At 43.5% G+C, this 13,066-nt stretch overlaps 1 protein-coding gene across 2 annotated transcripts in view; it reads left to right on the forward strand.

Annotated features, from left to right (window-relative positions):
• The first annotated feature begins 5,350 nt into the window (after window positions 1–5,350).
• Window positions 5,351–13,066, forward strand: part of ANKFN1 (ankyrin repeat and fibronectin type III domain containing 1) — a 343,361-nt gene continuing 335,645 nt past the window's right edge. For both annotated transcript variants that reach the window (XM_021067257.2, XM_084983129.1), the window contains exon 1: window positions 5,351–5,463. In XM_021067257.2, coding sequence (XP_020922916.2) covers window positions 5,443–5,463 — 21 coding nt within the window. In that variant the 5' untranslated portion in view covers window positions 5,351–5,442. The remainder of the gene's footprint in view (window positions 5,464–13,066) is intronic.

The raw sequence follows: 13,066 nt of genomic DNA on the forward strand, positions 1-13,066 counted from the left end.
ACAGCTCCCAGAGCTGGACCAGAGCACCAATCCATCCTATCACCACTTCAGACAAGGCCACACCTCCTGAGAAGGAGTTTGGTCTTCCATTGCTGTGTTTTGCATTCTCTTCTCGCCAGTCACTGTAGCACCTTCTAATTTCCCTGAGTAATATGTTGAGATCATTTATGGCTCTGCCCTGTTACTCCATGGATGTTTTAATGTAAGTTTTGTGATCTGGATTATTGATGACAGCTCTACACCCTGCCTGCAGATGCCGCTGCACACACTCTGGAAAGTTCCACTGAGGGCAGAGGTCACAAAGCAGCAGCTCAGGCACTGGATAGAGTCCAGTATAATTTGTTTGCCCTACATAGTGTCTGTTCATATTTTGAATCAACAGTTTTAAATTGTGAAATTTCATGCATTTCCAGCTTCTCTTTAAAAAGTAAAAAAAGCTCTGGCACTCCTGGGCTGCCAGCCTATAAGTCAGTAAGCAGCTGGAGCTGAGTAACTACTGTTCCCTTAACACAGGACTTTGTTCCTATTTTATCACAGTCTCCTCCAGTCCTCATTACTTGACACAAGGCCTCCTGCCCGTACACACCTCACTCATCTGGCCTCTGCAGGCATTTAACTTCAATACCTCAGGGGATGGTATTGGTATTGGTTCAAACAGAAGTTACTTGGCTTTCCTGTTGTGACTCAGCAGGCTAAGGACCCAGCATTGTCCCTGGGAGGATATGGGTCCTACCCCTGGCCTCGTTCCGTGGGTTATGGATCTGGCATTGCCACAAGCTGTGGCGTATATCAGGGATAAAGCTTGGATCAGTGTTACCATGTCTGTGGTATAGGCAGGCAGCTGCAGCTCTAATTCAACCCTTGGCCCAGGAGTTTCCATATGCCACAGGTGTGGCCATAAAAAGAAAAAAAAAGTTATTTGGTGCCCCAAAATCATGAATGCATTTGAATGAAAGGGACAGATGAATTATAATTCTTTTTCCCTTCTTCAATGTCTCCTTCTCCTAATTACACTCTCTCCACAAAATGCACAGCACCGAGTGATGAATTCTGAGCACAAGACAGCGCCCCTCCCTACAATGAGGCATAATATGGCCCCAGGCCTCTTTCACCAAAACCCTCATGCACAACTCCCAGGCACAGGCAGAGTGATCTCACAAGTTGATATGGGATATCAGTGACATTGCCATCCTTTGAGTCACATTTTAGCAGAGGAAAATGCAAGGAAGTGTAATGAAGTGAAATAATATTTTTGAGTATTTTAGAAAAAATGTGAGGCACTGGGAAAGTGAATGGAGTCTCTGAGGAAAAGTTGGGAAGGGAAGATCTCAGGGAACCTGTGAGATGGACTCAATCTTGGGGCAATGGGTAGATGTAGTAGCATCTTCCCCCCCCCCCCCCGTTGTACAGCATGGGGATCAAGTTACTCTTACATGTATACATTTGTTTTCCCACCCTTTGTTCTGTTGCAATATGAGTATCTAGACATAGTTCTCAATGCTACTCGGCAGGATCTCCTTGTAAATCTATTCTAAGTTGTATCTGATAACCCTAAACTCCCGATGCCTCCCACTCCCTCCCTCTCCCGTCGAGCAGCCACAAGTCTATTCTCCAAGTCCATGATTTTCTTTTCTGTGGAGATGTTCATTTGTGCTGTATATTAGATTCCAGTTATATGATATCATATGGTATTTGTCTTTGTCTTTCTGATTCATTTCACTCAGGATGAGAGTCTCTAGTTCTATCCATGTTGCTGCAAATGACATTATGTCATTCTTTTTTATGGCTGGGTAGTATTCCATTGTGTATATATACCACATCTTCCTAATCCAATCATCTGTTGATGGACATTTGGGTTCTTTCCATGTCCTGGCTATTGTGAATAGAGTGTAGCAGCATCTTATGGTAAAGCGTGACATGACCAGATGGAATGACCAGCCTGGATGGACTCTGAGGTGGGGGTTGGGGAGGAATACTGGAAGGAGGGAGCCTGAGGGCAAGAGAGCCCTCTGGAAGTTGTGAGGGGACATCCCAGGCTTAGAGTCCTGTCGCTGCTCACTCAGCATGCAACCCTGGGCCTCAGCCTTTCTCTGTGAACTTCATGTGACCTCCAAGCATCAGTCCTTACTACTTTCCTTGGCACCTGGCACTCTCCATCTGCCATTTCCATGGTGAAGGTACAGTGAGGGCAGGACCCTCCCACTTCTGGTTGGAACCTTCTCCTTGACATATTAGTGTTCCATCCATGCAAAGTATGTGACGTATCAGCATTCCCTGGAAAAAAATGAGTGGGAAAACTGAGCCTAGAGACCTCAAACTGGTAAGAATGTCCAAAACACTTTTATTTTTTGTGTTTTTTTTTTTATGGTTGTGCATCAGTTGTAACTTGTGCATTTTTAGAATGTGTTTTGATGGATTTAAATGAATCTTTTTGTAAATGAGGAGTGGCATCATGAAGTTGGGAAAGTGCCTTGTAGAGCTAGGTAAAGTGCCCTTAAGTGGGATTTCTTTAGAGCTAGGTAAAGTGCCCTTAAGTGGGATTTCTTTAGAGGAGACAGGCTAAAAAAGCCAAGGGTATTGACAAGGGGAAGTAAGCATGGTCCCTGCAAACCTGATAGGGGCTGTTGGCAGCTCAGGGCTCCTGGGGTTTTCAGCCACGATCCCACAGACAGAACCACCCAGATGCATTTTTGTGCTTTAAATAAATGATGATTTTTATTATCCTCAGTTACACTGACTGCAATAGGCTTAAGTAATAGTGAAGGACCAGGTCCTTCATCTTACATGGAGCAGCAGACACTGAATCCTCACTGGGACTTAATAGAGTTGACACTAAGTGAAGCACAAATGGGCTCATTGGAGTTCCCATCATGGCTCAGTGGAAAGAATCTGACCTGTACCCATGAAGACACAGGTTTGATCCCTGGCCTCACAGCTCACAGACTTGGTCAGATCCCATGTTGTTGTGGCTGTGGTTCAGGCCAGTGGCTACAGCTATAATGCTACCCCTAGCCTGGGAACCTCCATATGCCACGAGTGCTGCCCTTAAAAAAAAAAAAACTTCCTGTCGTGGCTCAGTGGTTAACAAATCCAACTAGGAACCATGAGGTTGCGGGTTCAATCCCTGGCCTTGTTCAGTGGGTTAAGGATCTGGCATTGCTGTAACCCGTGGTGTAGGTAATAGATGCATCTTGGACACTGAGTTGCTGTTTCTCTGGCGTAGGCCAGCAGCTACAGCTCTATTTAGACCCCTAGCCTGGGAACCTCCCTATGCTGTGGGAGCAGCCCTAGAAAAGGCAAAAAGAAACACACACACACACACACACACACACACACACACACAGAGACAAAACACAAAAAAAAACAAATGGGCTCATTGCTCTTCCCACTGGAGTATAGGTATCATGCAACTATTATGCAAGAGGCATCGTACTAGGAGTTGATGAGACAAAAAAAAGAATGAAGCACAGAGCCTTCCCTCTGTGATTTTATTCTGGTAGAGGACCATTCTGAGATTGCACACACAGGCTCTGATGACTAAATCCATGTGATAAGTATCAAAAAGAAGATCTTTAAAAAGTGCTGTCTTCAGAGTTCCCATTGTGGCTTAGTGGGTTAAGGACCTGATATAGTCTCTATAAGGATTCAGGTTCGATCCCTGGCCTCACTCAGTGGGTTAAGGATCTGGCATTGCTGTGGATATGGCGTAGGCCTCAGCTAAAGCTCTGCTTCGACCCCTAGCCTTGGAACCCCTAGCCTCCAAATGCTGCAGGAAAAGAAGAAAAAAAAAAAGAAAGAAAAAAGTGCTATGCACAAAAATTTTGAAACCAAATTTATGGTTACCAAAGGGGAAATGTGGAGCAGGAGGGATAAACTACGAGGTTGGGATTGACACATACTCACTACTATATATAAACCAGATAGGTGACAAGGACATACTGTAGAGCACAGGGTAATCTGCTCAATACTGTGTTATAACCTACGTAGGAAAAGAACTTGAAAACGAATGGGTACATGTATATGTATAACTGATTTACTTTGCTGTACATCTGAAACTAACACAACTTTCTAAGTCAACTACACTCCAATAAAATTTATTTTTAAAAAAATGTTGGGGAGAGTGAAGGGAAGTTCCTGGAGCAACAAACGCCAGAGCTGAGCCTTAGAAGATGAGTGATGCAAGAAGCTCACCAGCTCACAGGGAAATGTGTGTGTGTGTGTGTGTGTGTGTGTGTGTGTGTGTGTTTTCTTGGTTCTTCACTGTAACTCATCATGAATAGCCCATGCCACATTTAGCCCAGATCAAATGCAGAGGTGACCAGTCGCTGTTTCTCTTTAGTATATGCCATTTTCTCCTATTGTTTTGGAGAGAGCGTTCCTTTGACGTCTCTATTTTTAAAAAAGCAACTGGACATCATGGTCAAAGGGAATGGACGCTGGCTGGATTCTCTCCTACTTTTCTGTCATGGATCCACAGGTTAGCTTTGTCCTCCGATCCTCAACCATGCCATCTGTCAACTCTCTATTCCCTGGCCTTGCTATAAAGACAGGACACTAAGAAATTTATTATCTTTCCACAACTATTCAGAAAAGTGTTTTATTGAGCACCTATTTCCTAGCCAGTCACTAGCTAGGAATCAGGGTCCATCCAAATTCTCCAAACTACTGTTCAACCTGGTCAACCCTTGACAAAGGGCTTTTGGAATAAGCATCCATAAGACGTGCCTTCTTTGACACATCCCCTAAGAGAATTTCTTCCCCAAAGGAAAGTCAATCTGGCCCCTGAAATGCAGGGTGAATGAGGTTGTGTTTGCCCATCAAAAGTATGCTCTCATCTCCTGGCCAGGCCCCACCTGACTTCTAGGAAATGGCCAGAGGCTCCTCCAACCAATCCTGAGACAAAATGATTCAGTTCAGGCTTCAACTGAGCATGTCAACAAAATAGCTGAAGATCTGATTACTGCTCAGCACAGGATGCAAGAGGCCAAGAGAGAGCCCTTCCAGCCTCCTTCTGTGCCCCCCCTCTCTGTCCTGCCACCCGGTCTCTTCTGAGCTAGAGATTCGACTCTCACTTCTTTCACAGGGGCACAAAAGCTAACGCAAATCCCACCCAGCAGCATCAATAAACTTATTCCCTCCTCACGGGGTGCCTCCTAAGACCTTCTTTTTTTTTTTTTTAAACAGTTACTTTCATTCCTTGAAAATGATTTCTTTGTCCCAGGCGGGTGCGGTGCTCGCCCTCCCTCTGCTCCCAGCCCTGCACGGTGCTTTGGCTGCTCCTGGAGCCAGGCCTCCGGAGAGGCGGCCATTCTTAGCCTGCAGGACAAAGCGAGGGTTCCCTTGGCAACCGGAACAGTGTGGAGGTTCGAGAAGGGGTTTCCCTCCACCAATCTCCCCAGGCTCCCGGTCCTCTTTCAACTCCGGAGCTGACCCCTGGCTCTCATGGAGGCGGCTCTAACCAGGGTAGGAAAACCAGAGTTCTGAATATTGGTAGTTGGCGTTTGGAGACAATTGCTTTTGCGTGCAACAGGCAGGAAAATGTGGGCAGAGTGGGCGAGTGAATTCGGGCGCGAGCTGGTGAGCATCCCGGTCTGGACGGAGAGAAAGCTGGTTTCCTTTCTGTACCGTGGCAGGTCTGGATCTGGAGTCGTTTGGGGCTGTGAAGTGTATCTTTATCTTTTGCCAGGTGGGGAAGGATGGAAGGACAGAAGCTTCAGGAAGCAAGGTTTTACCTTTTTATGTTTTCTGGGTTTCTCTCTCACCCCTGGTTCATTGCTTATATAAATAGGAGGAAATCAGGAATTACTCGTTTCTATGTTAATGTCAACTCTTGCTCAGAATTTCTGCCAATGCTTATGTACTGCACTTCTCTCTCTCCCCCTCTCTCTCTGGATTTTATTGTGGCGATGGAGAAGAAAGATTTGTAAAGATTTGTAAAGTGCAACATGAAGTGATGAACTTTCTGGGTAGGCGATCACCTCTATGCAGCTGAGTCACCCACATGTCCCCCTATAGATCCTTTGGGTTGTGGAGGTATTTGTATTCATATCACCCCCGATTGGTCCAGAAGACCACAAATGTGTATTTGATGGAGGGTATGTCTGTCATGGAGAGGGTTAGTAGTAATTAAAAGTTTCTATGACCATGCAGAAGTTTGTCATTGAAATCTGGGCAGAGGGCCAGCTAGGGGTAACTGAGTGGGAAAAATAATTCAGCTCTTTGGTTTTAGCCCAGGACTTTAGAGTAGGTGAGATCTGTCCTCAAAAGTCTTTGGAGAGAGACCCACCAGCTTAAGTTCCCTGAAAGAAGCAGAGATGTGTGCAAGTCAGGCATAAAAGGAGGAAGCCACAGACCACTCAATTCTCTTCTCCTTTCTTTTCTCTCCCTTCCTTTCTTCTTCCTTCCTCTCTCTCTCCATCCCTTTTTCAAAAATCATAACATCATACTCAGAATATGGCCTTGGCAGAATTGTTTGAGGTGGTTCTGATGTGTTTTAAGGCCTTTCTGAGGTTAAACTGATTATTGCATCACCCTATTCATTGGTATTTCAATACCAAAAAAAAAAAAAAAACTTATTTTTTTTTATTATGGGTTCAAAATTCCAGGAAACTCTTTGAGGACAGGGACTCTACTGTCTTCCTCACTGTATTCAGATTCTAACCGACTACAGGGCCAGGCAGGCTCTGTGTTTGTGGAACTGAATCTATTCTTGAAGGGGCAGCCCGGGGTGTTATTGACTGTTAATCTTTACCAAGTGTTGTGTGGAGTGTGGAGCTGGGACCAGTTTCATGATCAGGAGACTTGGGCTCTTGTCTGGGGTTGTTACTAGCAGTGGGTCCTTGGCGGGGCTATTTCAGCTCTCTGATCCTTCCTCCATCAAGTGGCAGAGTTTGGATGGGAATAATGTTTCTCTCCTAGAAGTGCTTACCTGAAGTTTTGTGCTGCCCTCAAGCCTGGGGAGAAGAGGCTTTGCTGGTGGCGTTGTTGGTGGCAGGGTTGTTGGTGGTATGTGTAATCTAATCAGAAACAAGCCCTTGCAGAGGAGGATGCTAGACAGTGGAGGAGGTCAAGCTAGAAGTGGGTCAGAAGATTGGAAGTAGGAAAGCCCTGGACCCTAGATGACCTCTAACATCAGAGTCATGAGACTAATCTTTCCCAGTCATGTACTACTTCTCCTGTATTGAGTGCTTTCTAAAGATGAGACAAAGTAATACCTTGATTTTTTTCTGATAGAGGCAAGCAGACTATCTGTCCAACAAGGAGACTTGGACACTAGGTTGCTCACTGCTCTAAGATCTGAATCAGTTCCCTCAAGAGTGGTGAGCAACTGATCCTGAGCCAGTCTCACTCTGTTGCCTCATTCCATTCCAATATATTCTTTCATTTATTCATCAACCAACAGATAGTTATTGAAAGCTTATGAGGTCAGACACCAGCACCATTTATCAATGAACAAGACCAATACTCTGCCCTCACAATGCAAGAGAGAACAAGGTTAAAAAAAAAAAAAAAAAGACAGATAAACCTGATCATTGCCTAGTGTGATAGCTGCTACAAGGAATACTAAAGCAATGTGAGGAGACTGAGAGTGGTGGATATAATGGTCAGGAAAGTTCTCTTTGAGGCAGTGACATTTAAGTTGAGGCATCAATTAAAAGAGAGAATGAACTTTTACCATTTACATGCTGAGAGAATATCATTCCAAGCTGTAGAAACATGAGTCCAGAGATCTTGCTATGGTAGTCTGCAGTGTCTACTTGACAATTTCAGGCAAAGCAGAGTGCCTAGGCGGAAACAGAGTAGATAAAGCCGAAGTGAAATGTCAGAAGGGTAGGAGTGAGATAGCACAGATCATGGGAGTCCTTTAAGCCACAGCAAAGACTTGGGAGCTACAGAATTCTACTCAGCTAATTGGAATGGCTTTATTGTGTCCAAAGTTTGATGGGAAAGCCACTCAATGTTTTTCACATGGAAGTGATTATATTTGATCACTCCAGCAACTGTGCAGAAAGTAGTGTACCAGAGACAACATCTGCAAAATGGTAAACTAGAGCCATGGAGCATCTGAGAAAATTGAGTGTGGTTGAATGGACCTGGATATGAATCCTGACCTTGTGACTTATCCATTCTGTAACTTGGGCAGGTTATTTAACATCCCTGATCTCTGTTTCCTAATCTGTAACGAGGCATCCTATCACCTCCCTTGGTGAGTTATGAAGATGAAGAGAGAAGATGTACAGTATCTCATAGCAGACACTCAAAATGATAGCTGCTATTGTCAACACCGATTCCACAGCCTTTGTATCATTGGCCAACAGATGAATAAGACACCTGAAGATGTCAGGTGTGTGGCTAGTGCCACACATCACTTTCTCTAAAGCTCACTCTTCTGGGGAGGTGAAAGAAGTGAGAATGAAAGTGAGAGGTGGTTTGCCTAAAGCCATTCAGCTAAGGTCAAGGTCGAGGCTAAGGTCAGGGGTGTGTTGGGGGAGGAGGAGGAAGTTTCTTTTTTCCTGCGTAACATTCTTTCTTTCCCATCAGGGATCAGTAAACTGCAGGCTCTGGCCAAAGGGGGAGGAATGGGGAGAAAGGGACTACTAAATCTTTGCCCTCAGCTATTTCAGATCTAAGACAGCTGTCTAAAACTGAGGTGAGGAAACTTGAGGGCTCAGGAAACAAGCGGAGGCACCAGCTTTATTTGACCATCTTGGCTTGAGTGTGCACTGATGATGGGTCTGTCTGGGAAACTCTATCAGGGAGCAGCCAGACCTCATCACTTGATCCCCCACAGATGGACAATCACCAGCACACTGAGAATAAGTTCAGGTTCTCCTCCTTCCTCTCTCAAGACTTTAGGAGTATGTAGGGATAGTGGTGCCATACCAGGGACCACTTGCATGCCTGGCACTTAGGAATGCCATAGATTGGCTTTAATCTCTTTGTTCTCTAAGTTCCCACTGACACACTTCAAGATTCCACTGGCTATAAACCTACTGATGCATTTGATCCTCAGGTGATTATTTACCTGCTTCAAGGTTTTAACCTTGTGCTGAAGGTACATTTATAGGTCTAAACTTATAGGTCAGAAAGTGAAAGCGGCTGCACTTGATTGGGCTTGTGGAATCTGAGCCTGACTTCATCCCTATGTGTTCCTCTAGATTGACAGTTTCAGGCTTCAGCTTGTTGCCATAAGCAGTGGAAACTGGGTTACACAGTTTTTCAACTCCAGGTAATATAAATACAGTACCATGTATTTCTTGGCACTATTAACTTTCCAACCAGCCTACATGGAGAACACCCCAGCTTTTTGGAATGCTAAATAATTCACCAGAGCCATCGACCATGGTGTTTCAGAACTCAGTAGGCTCCTTCCTCTGATCCAATGAACAGATGTGCTGATTTTTCACTTGCTTGAAATTCTCCAGCCATTTGAACACCATGGACTTGGGGTTGGATCAGCCATACAATGTCCTGAGACCCTCAGTAATTCGCAAACCAAGCAGCTCCTCTTGCTATACTCTCAAGGGTTCTCTCACTTAATTCCTAAAAGCAGTTCAATAATTGTGAGATCGAGTCCCATGGCAGCTCAATTCCAACTGGGCTTGCCCTCTGGACCCAAGACCTTTTAAAAAGGAAGAAAGAAAGTTTTCTGAGGATCCATCAACTCTTCCCTTCCCTTTGTCTTCTTCCACTGGTGATAGAGCTAATAGCCTCTGTTAAGCTACTGGGGGATCCAGGCAAAACAAGTAGAACTAGAACAGTTCCTGCCTTCTTGGTGCTTACCACTGAAATGAGAAACTGCTGAAATGAATTCAGCAAGCCTGTCCAAGGGGTAAAGAAGGACAGCTAAACAGCGTGTGGCGAGGAGAGGAATGTCATAGAAGCAGCCCTTGCTAAAAACAAATGATTTTTTGCAGGTGTGGTTAATTTTACTGAGACTTAAAATTATGAACACAGCATGCATTCTCCCCCCCTCAAAAAAAAGGCTTTGAAAAAATTTGATTAGCCTCCCATTAAAAGTAACAGAAAAGGAATGTATCTGTGAAATTTTTAAAATCATGACCGTATCTCAAGTAGGATCATCAGGAATGTTTCATGCTATCAGAAGTCAACTTGATTTAAATCAATGTAGTCGTTTGTGTTGTCCCATTAAAAAGATATTTATGGAAAATATCTACCCACCATCATCTAGGAGCAGTCAGGGCAAAGGAATAAGAAGGAGAAGGAGAATCCAAAGTGGGAGAGGAAGAAGAGGAAGAAAAATGAGAAGAAGAAGAAGAAGAAGAAGAAGAAGAAGAAGAAGAAGGAGAAGGAGAAGGAGAAGGAGAAGGAGAAGGAGAAGGAGAAGGAGGAGAAGGAGTCCAACTTCATTGAATTCTGTCTAGTGTGACAATTTTCCTGTCTCCAAGTGAAAGCAATCATACATTTTGTATTTACTCTATAGCCAGAAAAAAATGATCTTCAAGGCCAAATAGGGCAATTTGTGTTGTGTTTAGCCAGGATTGGAACCAGCTGATTGACGACAGAACCAGCTAAGATGATGCCCTTATGCATCAGCCTTTGTGACGAAATGACCCAGTATTCTTAAATAGGAGCTGGGCATCTATCACACAGCCCTGCCCTGTCTCCAGTTCACTTTTCATTTTGCGTATCACGGTTGGGCTGAACAGACGGTGCCTCTGCGAGTTCTCAGCATTTCCTTAGCAACTCTTAAACAAGTATGAGAGAGCATTGTCTTTGTCCAGCCAGCTCTTGTTGGTCAGATATAATTTTGTTCCTACTTTACATGCTATCGAAGAGTAGTAACTGCTGGGTGTTTCTGTATGATGTGATTAAAGCTAGTAGTGCCTGAGAGCGACCTTCAGAGGGAATTCTCTCCAGCCTCCCTCTTTCCAAGACACACACATTGTAATTCTGTAGCATCAAAGAATTATTGTTTTTCTTAAACATTGTCAGTCTTGCAGTTTGAAGAAAAGCTTTCACGTTTGGGGTTTGGGTTGTATTTTTGTTTGTTGTCCAGAAAGGCAGAAGGGCAGAGGGAAGTGAGGGCCTGTCAGCTTCTCTGCATGTTGTCAGTGCAGGGGTAGTAATGGGAAGAGAATTTTTAAATTATGGGAGAGAAACTGGGGACCAGTGGGGAGGAGTAATTAGAGGATTTGGCCAGAGGAGGTGGGGGTGGGGCAGAGGGCAGGACAGAGAGATGGGAGGGCTGGGCCATCTGGTGTTAATCTCCTGCTGTGTGTTTGCAGGGCAAAATAGCCAGGGCACTTTGTCAAGGTACAGTCTGCATTTGCAGACACAGATGGAGTAAAGGGAGATTAATACATGTGGTTCTAACCACCTTTCATATCTTTACAGCTAAACATTATTTATAGAAATCAATTAGTCCTCTGTCTCTGCAATTTTATTATAAGGCTCTGTCCAAGTTTCTGGCAAGCTCTTTAAGAGGATGATTGATGGTAAACTTTCAGATGAATAAAAAATGAACCTTCCCCTAGGAATTGGTGCAGTGGAGAGAAAGGTAAATGATAAAAATTATAAACTCTGCAAGTCACTAGGAAACTAATGTAGTATCAGTGTGGTCCTCGTTATACTATTTTTCCTTGCAGGTTTACTCTTTCTTTTTTCTTTTCTCTTTTCTTTCTCTTTCTCCTTTTTCCTCCCTCTCTTCCTTCCTTCATCTCTCTCTTCCCCCCTTTATCTCCTTGCCCGTCTCCTTCTCTCTCTCTTTCTCTCTCTCTCTCCCTTCCTTTTAGCACAAACACTCAGCTGCCTGTTTGCTATGGAAACTTTAGGAGAGCTTGATGCCTACAGCTGAACTTGTGGGAAAGCAAAGGTTTGTTCACTTGCCAAGCTAGTAAATGCCACTTTGATTACTGATACTCATGCAAGATAAAGAATCCCAGGAAAAAAAATGGAATACAGCTCTCATGTTTTGTCTTCTGGAAACTTTTATAAGAGATAGGAGCTGCTGATTGGCCTCCATTAAATGAGTCTGGGAGCCAAGTAATAATAAGTATAAAATCTCATTGCAGTGAAGTCCATAGAAAATGCCTACCAATTTATTCTCAAATCTGCATATTGGTAGTTGGCTACCAAAACTTGCACGCCTAGGCTTAGAAATGAAACAGTTTATGATGCCTGGATGAGGGAGGAATTATTCAATAAAATAAAGTCCTAAACCCAGGAGAAGACAGGGGCACATGGCTTACAGTCCTAACTCTTGGAATCTTGAGGTATGAGGTGGTTTTGTTTCGTGAGCTATTTTGAGACGATAAGGGAGTTCTTTGGGTCTCTAATAATTAAGACTTTACTGGTGACAAAGGGCAGATTAGAGGTGTTTGTTTGCCACTTGAAGGACTGTAAAGGATGCTCAGAGACTTTGGGAAAGTTTCCTAGCCTCCATTTCTATCTCTGTAAAATATGAATGATAACAGTACCCACTTCAGAGTTTTGCTCTGAGGACTAAATGAGACCAAGCACAAAGTATGAAGACAGCAAATTCTCCTGCAGTGGCGTCACCAGGGTTAAGAGGGCTCAAAGCGCCTTTTCTCACTTTCTTAAGGTTTGGTGGTCAATATAGAACATGTTGCTATTTGTTCATGGTTGAATGTATTTGCTGAGTACCTTCGAAGGTGATCTTTGTCTTTTTTTTTTTTCACCCCACTCTACATTACTTTATAGGGACTTTTGTACACAGTAGGTGCTAAGTAAACACTTTGATTTTTAATTCTTTATGTTTAGATGGGATTTTTCCACTTAATTTGAGCTGCTGATATAAATGTATGCAGGCTCTCTATAAATGCAGTTTAATATTATATGAAATATCTGATTTCCAAATATTCAATAATTCCCCACACTACACAGGACATCTCCCAGCTTCCAGTTTGATGGAAATACCTAACACAATTTCTGACACCAAATATGTACTTAGTAGACATATTTTGAATGATGAATGAATGCGTAAAACTGACCCAGGAGAATAAAAAAGAAATAAGCAAGAAAAAATTTTAAGTAAAAATTTTATTAATGTTTCTTTTAGATTTCAATAAAAAAAATTGCATGA

The sequence above is a fragment of the Sus scrofa genome, chromosome 12 (genome assembly GCF_054392235.1).
Source record: "Sus scrofa isolate SSC_HxYL_T2T_F1_AM1 chromosome 12, Sscrofa_HxYL_maternal_Yorkshire_Landrace_v2.0, whole genome shotgun sequence".
NCBI classification, from domain to species: Eukaryota; Metazoa; Chordata; class Mammalia; order Artiodactyla; family Suidae; genus Sus; species Sus scrofa.